This window comes from Schistocerca nitens, chromosome 1 (assembly GCF_023898315.1).
Source record: "Schistocerca nitens isolate TAMUIC-IGC-003100 chromosome 1, iqSchNite1.1, whole genome shotgun sequence".
NCBI classification, from domain to species: Eukaryota; Metazoa; Arthropoda; class Insecta; order Orthoptera; family Acrididae; genus Schistocerca; species Schistocerca nitens.
Window position 1 is genome coordinate 924,688,631 of NC_064614.1, and position 15,725 is coordinate 924,704,355.

A 15,725-nucleotide genomic window follows, 5' to 3' on the forward strand; every position below is an offset into this window, starting at 1 on the left:
TGTTTTAGTGAACCAAACACCTTAAAAATACTTTGGCTTGAGTTCAAAATAGGGCGTTCCAATAGCCTTGACTCCTGTGAAAATGTTTGTGAACAACATGGCTGCCAATATTATTAAGGGAGAAGGATTTAATGTTTCCTTGGGTAGTGCATCCACGGTTATTATGCATGATTGCTTTCACATATTTGCTGCTGCATGCAATAGGTGTCAAGACTGCTAACAGCTGAACTAAAGCAAATGTGAAAGGAAGCTAGTTTGTAGGGAGCTTCAGCTACTCGTGGCATAGCCTAGCAAGCCTGGGGAGGACTGTCCCAATTCTGTCTCTGTTTCTAATTGAACTTAATTGCATCATTGTTCTGAAAAATTGATTTGTAAGTAGTCTCTAAGTTGCTAAATTCATCAACATTAAAAAGTACAAAGACGGTTCAGTATGTGAAAAAGTTTGAAGTGAATTCCTTCTTTGATGGACCCTCTTACATATCAGTTTTGGTGATCATGGTTGAACACAATAGATCATTGGGGAAAGGTGCACTGACATCCAGAGGTATAATAAGTGTGAATTACATCCAGCTTGCTGCCTGTGACTCACATTGAAAATTTGTTGACAGCTCTCATATGTGGCATGATTCAAGAAATAGTGTTCCAACATTATGCCTGAAAATAAGTTAATGATTGACTCATAGGAAAAACCTCAAGAATCACACTTACTGGTGTCACACGAGAATGCCCTGAATTGCATGCATATCCTTGGTGCATAGACTACTTAACCACGTACTGTCAATAATTTTACTCGTTATTGGACAAAACATAATGCTGACTGTCAGCTGTATCCCCGTAAGATGACTCTGGCCCTGTGTGATTATTTTCGTTTGCCTTATTTAAAATTATGGTTGTATGTATATTATTTTTTACAAATAAACACCTGCAATTCTGAAAGCAGTGCCAAGCCAGTTAAACTGATTGTCCATGACTGATTGGTATGAAATCTCAAACAGCAGTATCAAAATGTATTATAAAATTATTTAATTGGATAGATCAAAAATCTCCTCACCAAGCGACAGCAGAACACACACATAAGACTGTTGTAATTGGCAAGCTTTCGGAGCCAGTGGTTCCTTCTTCAGGCAGAAGGCTTGAAGGGGGAGGAAGAAGGGCAAAGGAAAAGGACTGGAGAGGTCTAGGAAAAGGGATAGATTTAGGAAAAGTCACCCAAAACTCGGGTCAGGGGAGACTTAACATGTAGGATGAGAAGGAAAGACTGATCGTTAGGGACTTCATCGGATGAGATTTGACAACCTGAGAGCTTAAAGGTGGAAGACTGGGTAATATGCAAGACAGAGATTACTACTAAAACATCGTGCATGAGTTAATAAGAGTGAAAAGCTAAGTGCATTGTATGTAACATAGGTGAGGGGGGGGGGGGGGCGGTGAGAAACAGACAGGAAAGACAATGAAGGGTGTAGAAAACTAAAATGGAGTGACACAAAGAGTAGTTACAGTAAGGCTCATATAATGTTGCAGTGTGAAAATATATTATTTACATTTTGCTCTTTTGTTCAACCAAATTATCTTGTTTGGAGAAAGAGACAGTCACACTAAGTTTGTTGCACCAGAAGTTCCCAGTGTCAGTTAACATTAATGAATTGACAGAAAAATGGAAAAATGAAAGAGTACCAGATGTCAAGAATATAATCAAATGAATGAATGAAAAAAATTTATCTTTGTACTTGTATTCAGTTTGACCATGCTGCTGGAATGTAATAAGGCAGGGATTTTTAGTTTCTTGTTTATTTGCTGCTGTGCTAATAAATTTTTTTAATGAGAACATTTTCATCAAATATGTCTGAATAAGTTTATAACCACTGTGGAAACCCACTGCTCTAATTTGGCCTCGCTATATTACCATGCAATTAAAGGTAGCTAGTGGAAAGTGTGTTAAATCCACAGATAAATCTGATATGTAATGCAGCTTACCTGTGTTAGTAAAGTGGTTAAATAAGCATACAGTGTGGAATGGACTGTGCAGTTTGTGTTGAGGAGTTGGAAATTCAAAAGTCCAACATTAACAGTGTATATCGATCTAGAAATAAACTATCCACCTCACAAGAAATAAGAGTTACTGAAAAGGAGAGAGATGTTGGATGCTTTTAAATCTGCATCAGTCACCTTTTGTATGACCATTTTGAGCAGCATTAAGATATATCTGTTATGACTCTGTGTATAAAATCTTCTCAGTTTTCGAGCCACATCACTTCAAATAAAATTCTCGAGCTTATGACAGCTAACTCTGCCATCGTCGTCAGGAATATAACTATTGACTACCGGGGCTGGTATGATTTTCCTCTTATATACCCATCATAACAACTGCTGGCACCAATCAGAGAGGCCAAAACAATGTGTGCATGAAGGTGAGTCAAGCAACTCATAGCAGCTTCAACCCACCGCGTTACTGAGCAACGTCAGATGACGCAAGGGGCCAGCGCCATGTTAGAAACTGCTCCCGCCTCCCTACAAGTGTTGAGCATCCTTTGTGGCATCCTTTCAACATCCAAAGCCTGTCCCCATGCTGTACTCAGTGTGTACCCCTGGTTTTTGTTAAAATTGTTGCTGTTCATTCTAATCTCAGCCACCTCTTTTATAACGGAATCCCAGTATGTTGATTCATGAGTCAAGACTCTCGTGTTCTCAGACTGTATTTTGTGTCCATTTACCAGGCAGTGCTCAGTTAAAGCCAATTTGTTGAGCTCCCTTTGTTTAGTACCGTATTTACTCGAATCTAAGCCGCACTTTTTTCCGGTTTTTGTAATCCAAAAAACCGCCTGCGGCTTAGAATCGAGTGCAAAGCAAGCGGAAGTTCTGAAAAATGTTGGTAGGTGCCGCCACAACTAACTTCTGCCGTCGAATATATGTAACGCTACACAGTCATGCTTTGTAGGCACAAAGATAAATACTGGTGCCAAAATCTCTGCGTCAGTAAATAAATTTAAAAAAAGGTGGAAGACGAGCTTTTTTTTCTCCGCCCCGAGTTTCAACCACTACATTTTCATACATTATCCAACGAAGTAAATACAAATTCCGTATTGTTCATCTTCGAATGTAGCAGAATTTCAATGTACTACGAAAATCCGACTGGCAAGACTGTTTGGGATGTTTGTCAATATGGCCAACTCTACGTTCTGAATTTTTTCCTACCTGTGAGAAGAGATGGTTGCTAATAGGAACCTGATGAAATGTGAATCACATACAGTATTCTCTTCGCCATAAGAATAATACGAACATAAACATTTTGCCATGTATTCTTTCGTGTTTGCTGCTATCTCATTTAAATCCTGTCTGCCTAATAAACTACGAAACTAGAGTGAGACAACATAAAACGCGGAAGAATATACGTATCGTGTCATGTTTATATTCGTATTATTCTTATGCCTAATAGTCAGAAATGAAGCACGGCAACTGACTAGATTTTTAAATCTAAGATGATTCTAATTTCTGTGCAGAATTTGATGTTCTAAAGAAGCGGCCGCAAAGATTTTCAAACGGAGAAAAATTTTCGCCTAACTCTCGCTCAGAACATGTTCTATCATATGCAGTCTATTATTTGGTTCTTGTTGATAATTATCAAAGAAAGCAGCAGTGTAATTAACAACAAATAGCAGTCTCTTGCTGTTGTTTCGCTAATGGGATGATTCCTCTCTCTCTCTCTTTTTTTTTTTGTTGTAAACGGCGGTAGCGTGCACAAAAGCAAGCCATGCCACGAGCGGCGACAGGCCGTAAACACACACTATAAGAATGCGACAAACAATGCATGACACAGTACAGTAATGCATTTTCAGCTTAGAGTGACGTTAACACCTATAACAAAGAAAACGGCACTTATCAGATCAAAGCAAAATAAGCAATCGATTCAAACCAGACGAAGCACGTGAAAAAGGAAGGGTACCCGTATAAATACAGACGGAGCGCCTGACGCATAGCAAGGGTTACCTGGTAAAGCTTAACGGCTAAGCTTGCGACTCGAACCAAACTACTGTAGGTGTATCGTCATTCATTCGACCTAAATTGTGTCTCATATTACAATGGACCAACTTTGTTTCGATTTGGAGGTGCGGCCTAAAACTTTTCTCTCTCCTTGAATTTCGAGTCTCAAATTTCAGGTGCGGCTTAGATTCGGGAAATTTTTTTTCCTTTATTTCGAGTCTCATTTTTTAGGTGCGGCTTAGATTCGAGTAAATACGGTATGTCTCTTGTGCTCTGTACGATGTTCTGCAACTGTTTGACTTGTCTGGCCCTCATGATGAAATACGTTAACAATTTTGAAGCATGATGATCTTAATAACCCATAATCAGTGGCAACACAAAAGAACTTCGATCCTGCTATGTCTGCTCCACATGACCTAGAGCCAAAGAACTATAAAATCAATATCCATAAGTTTATTGTCTTTAGATTCCATTACATGTGGAAGCCACATTAGTCTGTGATCGAAAGTGATGTCCAGATAATATAAACAATTATTTTTAATATCAGAACAGTGTGCCACATTACAAGTTCAATCAGTTTAAGAATTTGATAAGAATGTTAATGTCCACCCACTCCTCCAACATCTTAATAGTGAGCTACAACTGTTGAGTAGTGGTCACAGAGCTAGAAGTGGAACAGAAAATAGCAAAATCTGTCCATAAATAGTACACACTGTATAGGAGTCCTTGCTGTGGAGATTATCCCATTAATTGCTATTGTAGGCACTGTGACGTTTAAATTGGAGCCGTAAAATGTGCCCTCAGAGTCTTTCATGGTAGCATGTCTATATAAAATCTTCTTGGTTTTCATCAATTCGAATAAAATTATCGAGCTTTCGATGGTTACCTCCACATCGTCGTCAGGAGTAAAACTACTGTGTGCCAGGGCTGGCATGATTTTCTTCTTTTATACCCACGATTACAATCACTGGCACCAACCAGAGAGGGCCAAAACAATGCATGCGCGGAAGGTGAGATGGGCAGCTCATAGCAGCTCCGGTGTGCTGCGTCACAGAGTGACGTCAGGTGGCGTAAGGGACTGGTGCCATGGTTGAAACTGTCACTTCTGCCTCCCTGTAAGTGTTAAGCATCCTTTGTTGCTTCCTTTCAGCATCTAAAGCTTGCCCCTAGGCCCTACTCAGTGTGTACCCCTGGTCCCTATTAAAATTGTTAATGTTCCATTTAAACCCAGCCGCTTCTTTTATAGTGGAATCCCAGTAAGTTGATGCACAAGTCAAGACTCTCATGTTCTCAAACTGTATTTTATGCCCATTTTCCAGGCAATGCTCAGCTATGGCTGACTTGTTGAGCTCTCTCTGTTTAATGTGTCTCTTGTGCTCGGTACAATGTTCTGCAATTGTACGAATTGTCTGGCCGATATAGATGCTGCCGCACTCACAAGGGACATCTTATGCACCAGGCACATGAAGAGCTAAGTCGTCTTTAACAGGGCACAGCATATCTCGTATCTTGTGAGTGGGCTAGAACACTGGTCTCAATCCATGTCTCTGCAGTACACATCTTAACTTGCTGCTTGTTGTCCCATGGTATGGCAGGAAAGCTGCCGGCTTGGCGTCTTCAGCCAGTATACAAGGCATCCTTCTTCGGTGACACCTGAAAGTGTTTGCAATGTCTCTTTTGCTATAACCATGGGAATTCAGGAACATGAGACTAATGATGAAGTAGCCAAGGACACCATGTGCCATCCCCCTACATGCTGTGAACTTGTTGTCAAGCAACAGGGCCACATGTCACTGAGAGTTACATAGGCTCTCCCAGTATGGCACAGAAATATTTGTACACCTTATTTTAACTGAAAATTTATTTCATTATGACAAGAGTGCAACAACTGGTTTACCACCTGATCTTCCCTATATTTTGGGTTGTGGTGAAACAAGTGTACGTATTTTAAACTTTTGTAATATGTTCAGCTTTCTGCCTAATGTGTTACACAGGAGATTTTAGTGTATACTCATGATAGCATGCTCGTCCATTTGTTTGGTGATCAGCCAGCCACAGTATAGTGACTTATTGTTTGGTATGTCTAACTGTATCATTATTTTAAAGCAGGAACACACAATTTTATGTTTTGGATGAAAGACGGTGAATGTATGAGAGAGAGGATAGAAAGCAATTTTGATGTATAGTTTCAGTTTTAGTTTTAAAGATTGTAATGAAATTTGTCTTCAGAAGTTGCAGTAAGGATGCTAGTTGTTGTGTTGGCAGAAGAGCCAACACCGTGTAACTAGTGGAGGCCGAAATGCACGCATTTTAGCTCATGCAGGCTGGCGTGAGGAGGGCAGAACTATACTGACGTGAGGTCTTGAACATGACAAGGAATTAGAATTCAGAAAGCTGATGATGTAATTAGTTTGATACTTAACTTTCATCCATTAATATTGAATGTCGCTCTTGACGGTACATGATTCACAATATTATCAGTTCAGAATACATTCTTGAAGAATATGGCGCCTTGCTAGGTCGTAGCAAATGACGTAGCCGAAGGCTATGCTAAACTGTCGTCTCTGCAAATGAGAGCGTATGTAGTCAGTGAAACATCGCTAGCAAAGTCGGCTGTAAAACTGGGGAGAGTGCTAGGGAGTCTCTCTAGACTAGACCTGCCGTGTGGTGGCACTCGGTCTGCAATCACTGATAGTGGCGACACGCAGGTCCGACGTATACTTACGGACTGCGGCCGATTTAAAGACTACCACCTAGCAAGTGTGGTGTCTGGCGGTGACTCCACACTAGTAACTGAAAAGTTGAGAGATCTTAACCTGCAGTCATATTCACAGTAACCACCACCACCACCACCACCACCACCACCACCACAACAACAACAGCAACAACAGCAACAACAACAACAACAAACAAACATTGTCATCATAAAACACATGCAGTTTGTGAAAATGTAAACAAGAGATTTGAAACACTCTCCTTTCACATATAGAAAGTGATGGAACAAAATTGAGGAACACCCAAGGATATTAAATGTCTCTGTAATGGGATGTTCCTAGCTGAAACTTTGCCCTTTCACAAAGAATCAACTCTTGTAAAGGCTATTAATAGGCTTGGGAATATCTCACATGGCTGAAATACATAATAGCATAATTTTCAGTAAGGATTTGTTATAATGTAAGTGGAAATACACTGGAGTGCAAAACTTGAGGATGGAAGTAAATTACACATGATGTGTCACTGCCAAGTAACATAGATCAATGAAATGTGAGCTGTACATAGAAAGAACTGCCACAGAATAGTACAGAATATAACTGAAAGAAATATGTAATGAGACGAACAGAAATGCCACTTTCATTCAGAGACAATAATTGCATTGAAGTCACCACAGTCATGATGGGCCCCTGGACTTTACCAAAAGGGGGATTATGGTTGTTAATAGGGGGTGTGATCACCATGGTGGCAAGTCATGTTCTGCAATGTGCTCCCATGCTGGTCACAGGATGGGTAAGGAGTTCTTGTGATAGGACATTTCACTCCTGCACCAGCACGGCTGACAACTGCTGAACGGTCATTGATGCATATGGACATACTGCAGAACGTCTCTCCAGCACATCATGCACATGCTCAATGGTATTTAGGTTTGGTGGTGGGGGAGGAGGGGGGCAGCCCTGTGAATTTGCCAAATATCCTCTCATATGAAGAGATCCACCACCTGTTCTCTTCAACGAGATCACACATCAGCTTCCACAAAAATGAAGGAAGGCCGAAGACACATCTGAAAAGATGCCCATGGGGAAGGAGTAGGGGCACAAGGGTGTTAACCGATAATTGCATCTTGTTCAAAGATTTGGAGGTCCTTCCACCCCTGCAACATTATGTGTTGCCATGATTGTTTGGTGGTCCAGGTATTACGGTGTGTGCAGACATAATATTGTATGGGCATACTGCCCACCAAATATTTGAACATGGTACACTCACCAGTTAATGCCTTTGTGACACTACTTGTTCTTCATGTGCACAGTCTCTGGGGTGCATTTAGCCCTGACTTCATTATTATGGATTACAAAGTGCAGCCGTATCGAACTGAGCTGGTGGAGAAGCTCTTTGAATGAAAAGATATTCAGTGAATAGACTGCCCTGCCTGTTCCTCCCAGCTTAAATACCATTGAGCACATGGAGGATGTGTTTAGATTTATTGACGCACATCACCAGTGACTGTCGAGCCGTTGTCAACTGTGCTGGTGGAGCTATGGGACACCCTACCTCAAAAAATGCTTACGAACCAGCATGGGGCATGTTGTAGAACATGAATTGCCATTTGTGGTGATCACGTACATTATTAAAAAACCGTGTCTTGCAATTTGTAATGTCTGGGGACCCTTCAGTGTAATTATTGTCTTTGAATAAAAGTGTCATTTCTGTTTACCTCAGTGCATTTCTTAGTTACCTGCTTTACTCTGCTGCAGCACTTCTTTCTTTGTATGGTTCAAATTCGATCAAGTTGTGTTGCTTGGCAGTGACAATGATACAGAAGTTATTTTCTTCTTTAAGCTTTTTACACCACTGTATTAGTTGCTGACAAAGCACAAAGAAAACCATGCAAAACTCACACTAAGTATGGTTGAGGGTCTGCTGATTCGTCACAAAACCAGTTGCTTCAAATTTCATAAGTTGATTTGGCCCTACCACATTGGAATGCAGAATGCAAGGAACTTCTGGCAATTATGGGCCACCTGTTCAAAACCCAGTAGTGTAATGCTTAGATCCATGAGTATGTTTAGGTTTCTCAAAGCATCATCAGACGTGGGATAGAGAATATTCAGTATTCATGGAAGAGAAGAAAGTAGAAAGGGCTAAGGCTTTGTTTATAGTAGCACCGACAACAGCCATCAGCTGCAGTTGCCAGAGGTCGCCCAACAGCATTGTCCAATGAGAGCTTGGTTATGGTGCATCAGATCTCATTCATCAGTTTTTGGCAGGATTGAGCTGGTTAGGTTAGACTTTAACCTCCAAGGGTAGGTTCTATTAAAAATATGCCGAATCAGCTATAACTGTCTCAAAAAGAATGTTTCGGCTACTGTACACTCTGTCTTCAGTTATCGGAATTAAGAGACAAGTTTTACAAAATACCCATGTATTATGAAAATATGTAGTTTCAATGATACACCACTCTAAGGATATCTCCAAAACACATTATTCAGAGTGTGGTTTATCATGCTATAGTGGCGACTTCAGAGTATGAAGCCTGTGCTAATGAGGTCATGTCCACGTAATGATTAATTCACATGGTAGATGTTTCTATTATATGCTGAATGGGTAAAATTTGTGGGTGAGTAAGCAAGCATTATTTAATTAATGAAAAGTAGATTTGTGATGTCACACCCAGTTCACTTTATTCTAAAAACGATGTACATTCATGCCATACTGGCAGTAGGTATATTCAGATAATCTAATTCTAGCACTGGAAACTTTTCACTGCTTTTCGACCACTTGCCCATTGGATTTGAGAAAGGACATAACAAGATTTCTGGTGGCAGTATTATTTCAGATTCAATGTAGTTCGTAATAAAGAGAGTCAGCCATATTACACTGTCTTAGGACACTTGCATGAAGCGTAGCTCCAAAATTTGATATAGAATAAATTTAAAACTTCGTAATATTTGGGGGTGCAGGAGTGAAATTATTAGCTTTTAAATTAGTATGTAGGGCATGGCAAATAACATCCAAAATATCACACAAAAACTTTGAAACTGTACTTTTCAGAATGTAGCTGAGGCTTAATCATTGGAAAGATGTAATCACCATGTCAAATATCAAAGTGTCACTTCTTGTTCTACTTGAGCCAGAATTGGATCTTTAATGTGAGTATCGGATGTTTTAATAGAGCTCAAATCACAGCTCTAGGCAAGCACTAGAAATCTGTTTTCTTTAATTTATTTGAAGTGGTGTAGACAAATTTCGGTTAACCTTCAATGACTGGCATTCAGCATACATGTGAAAGACAAGCACGAAGTTTGGAATAAGATACCCTGAACACCTAAAGCACTGTAAAGTGGAAAAACTTGTGTACCACATTTGCAAACTATTTCATGAAACAGAATAACCAGGCTACTGGCATAAAAATGCCAGTAAGCAATAACAAAAGTTTGTAGACAGCTAATGTCCACCTATCACAACCCAAAAAGGTCACTACAGTAACTTTAATCATAAAATACACCATCCTTGTCACTTAAATTATTTTTCAAGGTTATAATCTACACCAAAATTCCCGACAAAGATTTTGTCTACTTTTGGTTTCCAATAAACCTGCGATTACAGTCCATAGATTCTGAGCTGCATCTTGATTTGATATTTGTCATCCTCAGTTTACCCCAAACTACTCATTTGAGTAAACTTATCAGTTTCCCACAGACCATGTTGCGTGTCATGTCAGCCATTATGACCGAAAAAACAAACTGATTTGAATTTCGCTGATTGTTGTCCAAAGTCTGTACGTTCTGGTGAAGAAATTGGCTACATTGTAATCGTGCATGTAGTGACATACTGATTTGAAAAGATCGGTCATGTTCGGACGGTGTTGGTCGTCTGTGGAATCCTTCGATATCAGTGGCACTTTGAATGCAGTCTGAGAGTTGTTATACACGTTTCATGTGGTGATGCAAACGTTGTATGAAGCCGCACAGTCTCAGGCTTTTACTCCACAATTTGCATCAGCCATAAAGAAACAAGTACCCAAAGTGAAATCTGCAACACGGACTCTGTCAGAAGAAACAGCACAAGTCCTAGCATTTGCAAGTGCAAAAATAGAATGCCATTTAATGTTACTCCACTTGTTACTTGCATTCCTGTCAAGGCACTTGCTAAACAACAAGTAACAGAATCAATAGTGAAATTGCCAACTAGAAAAGTATCTGCATCCTTGATCACAAGAATGGTTACTGTCATATAGGGCAAAATGAACAAAGAAATAAAAATTCTTCAAAAAATGCCATCAAAGCCATCAGGTCTGGTTCAGAGCAAATGGATTTGGAGGTGTTCCTTAGGGAACTGTGTGGCCCCTTTACCTAGTTCACAATGTTTCCCTTATCTGCCCCATCCCACTCTAGCAGTTTCTGCAGTAGTGCATGTGCTATGTATGCTCACAGTGTTTCTAATAGTTGCCCCTCCTCTCACCCCCTCCTCCCTCCTCTTCCAATGAAAACTTAATGTCAAGGTTACCTTGCTTATGCTAATACTGAAATTACAAACCAGTTTACACTGATGGGTCCCAGATGGGGGACACTATTGGCTGCTTTGCAGCTTGCCCCAGATCTGTACTAAGGAGCTGAGGGGCAAGTAATCTTTACGTTAATGAAGCTGGTGACTTGTACTCAGGCTACAAAATTCATCACATAGTCAGAGAGTCCCCGCATACGCATAATCCAACTGTTGCATTTACCCAGCAGAAGAACCAGCCCTAACGTATAACCTCAATGTTGGGATAGGTTATTCTTCTTGGTATCAAGTCATGTGACAATTATAGACAACAAACTGGCAGAGACAGCAACATCAAACTGGTAGAAACAGCAGTAGTGAAAGTATGCAACATCCCCACAGGGTCACAATGTAAAGCAATCTGCGGGCAGTAAACCTCGTCCTCATACAGTGCTATAGGAGGTGGGAGGGAGGGGGACTGGAAGGCATGAACAAGTTACGGCTAGTTAAGCTAGCTGCTTGGCTGTGACAAGTCTTGTAATGAGAGTGCAGCCCAAGGTTTGAATGACCTTCTGTTTTCGAATTTTGACTGCGAAATGTTAAGCAGCTGTAGAACATTTTCTTCTATTCCAAGTTCCTCCCAAAATCTTTTTGAAATAACACTCAGGTGGAAATAGTAGCCAAGTTTTAAAATATGTGAAACAGCTTTTTGTGCCCTCAACCATTTGAATATTTTACCCCTTTATTATTATTGTGCTATTTTGATTAGTTTATTGTTTTATATAATTTATTTTCTTCTGTATGCTCTTCAATGGCCAGGCTGTTGTGCAAACTTAAATGGAATCGTGAAAAATTTATTTAAATCTTAATGATCAATAAATTGAGGATAATCCAGTATTCACAAAGCATGATGTGTTCTGATAGTTTGGATCATCCATGTAAACATTAGCTTATGCTTGGTTCCAATGAAAAGACACCTTTAACAAAGAAAACCTGGAGAAATATAAGCAGATCTGTTTTGTATATGTGGAACCACTGACGGTCATCTTACTGACAATTCTGAAGACATCCCATATTCAAACTGAGTTTACTCATGTGACAAAGGGGGATAATGTAATCAGCTCAGTGAAGCAGACTCTGTTATTGATTACTTAATTTTTTTCCAGCTGGACGTTTGTAGTGGTGATACAATTGTTAGAATGCCATAATATAGACTTGATTTATTGAAAGAAAGCAGTAAGGGTCAATAAACGATTTGAAGCCAGAATGAACACTATAACAATAACAAACACCTACAATTACCATTTTTATAAGTCCCAATAGTGGGAAATGAAACGGGGAGGTATTGAAGCTGGCATGTGAGTGGAAAAACCATCCAGGCATTCACTTGTAACATGTCTTCCTGCAGAGGTTGTAAGCCACAAATGAGAGCAGACCGGGGATGGAGAGGGGGAGGGGGGGGGAGAGGGAGAGAGAGAGAGAGAGAGAGAGAGAGAGAGAGAGAGAGAGAGAGAGAGATTCACCAGCCAGTGTTAAAATGTAGTGCCCCTATCAATCATGTTGTTGCAGTGGCAATGACTGTAAGCTAATGAGACGAGAAAGTGACCATGTGGGTTGGCAAAGGAGTGCTGAAAGATAGTGCTGGACGTAACATTTTCATGTAAGTGCAAAACATTATCAAAGCTGTCAACACTAATAACCGAGCATTATGTTACTCTGTATTCAATATGTGACTCAGATATTTTGTGTGAAGTGAATATAATTGAAAGCACATGAGTGCAGTTATCAAAGGAAGTAACCATTTTCGTGATCTCTCTCTTTTGGGAAAAAACCATCAATAATCTTGTGGAGCAGGAGTTTGTCATCTTCTTCATATACTTCTTGGTAAACCATTGCAACCTCATGGTTTGCCTTGACTAAATAACACCCTAATGTAATTTCCTCTAATAACTTTATTTAGGCGGTGGAAATTGTCTGCTGCTTTCCCTGGTTATCATAAGGCAGTGATGGGTAGGTGACTGCTTAAGATACAGTATCCATAGGAAATTTTTTCATGTGGCTCTAAATATGGTTGGCATGTCATATCATGCCTATTGACTTACTCACAGAACACACACCTTTTGGATGGTTATCTGACTGGAATTGTTTGATGTTTGTAGAAAAACACTAATCCAAAAGCAGTTCTTCTGAACCATGTTTTTACAGTATAAAGTGTAGCTAATGCAAGGAAATGGTAACTCAGAGGCATGCCCTTATGCTTTGCTATCAGTAGTCAACAAAATTCTGAGGATGAAACTGTTTGCAAGTAAGGTGCATCCAATACATCCTGCCAATTTAAAATCCAAACTAATTACACTTCGTGTCTACATGAATAAAAGTGACACAATTCTCTAATGGCACTGGGTTCAAGTGAAATAACTGCTTCTACAACCTAAGCTTTTTTATTCCCGGCACAACTGATGAATAACATGTTGAAAAGAGAAGAAATAACACAATAGGTCATCAGCGTGTGAAATTGTCCCCATTTACATTATGGGAAAGCTCTTAAATATAACACCAGTTTCTCTTTTCCTTTCATCATGGAGGGGCGGGGGAGGGGGGGAGAGGGGGCTATTAACATTACTGGGGTTAAAGGTTTTCAGAGATAACTACAACCACTCATCTTTTGTGATGACTCAATTTTTATTTTACAGTGACTTGTTTCAAGATGCCTTTATACTGCCTGATGATGAGCACTAGGTTACTTGAAACTGATCATAGTAAAATAAAAGTTGAACCCTCACAAAAGGCAAAAGGTTGCAGTTATTTCTGAAAACCTGTATCAATCTGTCACAGTGTTCAGCTGTCATCGTGCATAAAAGTTGTGTTGCTGTAGTTCTCAGTATTTCTGTTGTTTCAAAGCAAGATGCCTCTCGGTCTCAAATGATGCTAGATATTGTTAGCTTGAACTAAGAATTCTTTTACTACTTGTATGTACTTTCCAGCCATAGGCATAGTAATTTATTTGCATGACCTTTAATCCTATATAGAAGTTTTCATTTATCTGTGTACCAATGAAAATGTAGTTAACTTAATAAAACAGTAATTGACAGGTAAATGTATCAAGAGCACTGAAATTGTCAAGATATGCTTAATAATTCCAAGTATTCTACAATTGAGAGAATTTTATCTGTAAACTCCAGAAAGCATTTTTGTTGAATAGTATTATAGGGTAATGTGTAATAATAATAACAGTAACAACAACAACACTCTTAGTTTTTCCGTCTGAGTTTTGACACTAAACTTTTTGTGTTACCACGCAGACTATGTGATTGCTATAGTATCATTGGCGTTTTCTATTTCACCATGAAGTGAGCAGTTGTTTTGAGTTATGTGTATAAATGTACATAAATCTCTTGCAATTTAATATTAAGAACTATTTTCAGGTGTGATTATAACATTTGTCTTCAATAGCCTGCAGAATGCCCATTTGTTTGTTTTTATTCTTCAGATAAACTATTTAGGAAGTACCACTTCATACGGTTACTTCTGTCACATGACTTTGTCTTTAATGGTGCATGGGAAGTAAAGGTATGTTGGACTTTTCAATTGACTGCTTCTTGAAAGTTTTCCTGTATATCTTAGAACAAAGAACTTAGCACTTGCAGAATTTGTTCAGCCTGTTAATTGAGTGCATGCTACTTGTACTGTAGTAGTAGTAGTAGTAGTAGTAGTATAGTTTTGATAAGTGGTAGCTAAATCTAACAGAAGCTAACATGTAAATGGATGGAACTGTACAATCTGTACATAGTATCACAGATTATTAATAAATTTGTCAAGTTGTTGGTAACTCGACTAAGAACATAATTGTCAAAATAACTTTTTGTAATCTGAAATTGTTAGCAGTAATTTTTGCAGATGCTTGCTACATTTGGTAGCAGACCAATTTCTGGTTAAGGTAAATAAAGTTCTGTATTGCAGCAACATTTTTGAAAAACTGTCCTGCAGATAGAGTACCTACGTTGGAGGGAGGGAGAGGGGGGGGGGGGGAGGGAGAGACTTTGGCCAAGCTTATAGGAGCAAAAATTTATCTGATGCGGATAACTACTTCTAAATGTTTGAGCTTTCAGGACATTGCCCTGACTGAATGTAGATGAGAAATAGGTGCAAACAAAGAAAAAGATGATTGTTAGATATTTAAAGACAGCATTTAATGAACCACATCTTCCACATTAAAAAAAAAAAAAAATATGTAGAGTATGAGCCTCCTCCTGTGTAATGTATTCACTAAAATTATAACCTACTAAATAGAAAAACCTTTGCTTTTTAAGCATGCAAAGTAATGAGCTGGTTTTCAAAGGGGATGTGGCACAGTGGACTATTTGCATGTTACTAACAAAATTATAGTGTAAAGCAATGAGTGTGAATTACCATTTTGTCTATTGGTGAGTTCCAAGAAAATCTGCACTAGTATTCAGAAACAAGATATTGATTGAGCCAGTGTTACTATACTAAAAAATAAATTCATCAGTGCTACAGCGTACTTTAAACTTGATCAAAATAGTAAGAAATGT

The 15,725-nt window shown here is 39.2% G+C and overlaps 1 protein-coding gene across 2 annotated transcripts in view; it reads left to right on the plus strand.

Annotated features, from left to right (window-relative positions):
* Positions 1 to 15,725, plus strand: part of LOC126193123 (dihydroxyacetone phosphate acyltransferase) — a 114,668-nt gene that overhangs the window by 40,557 nt on the left and 58,386 nt on the right. For both annotated transcript variants that reach the window (XM_049932661.1, XM_049932662.1), the window contains exon 10: positions 14,663 to 14,742. In XM_049932661.1, the coding sequence (XP_049788618.1) occupies positions 14,663 to 14,742 (80 nt within the window). The remainder of the gene's footprint in view (positions 1 to 14,662; positions 14,743 to 15,725) is intronic.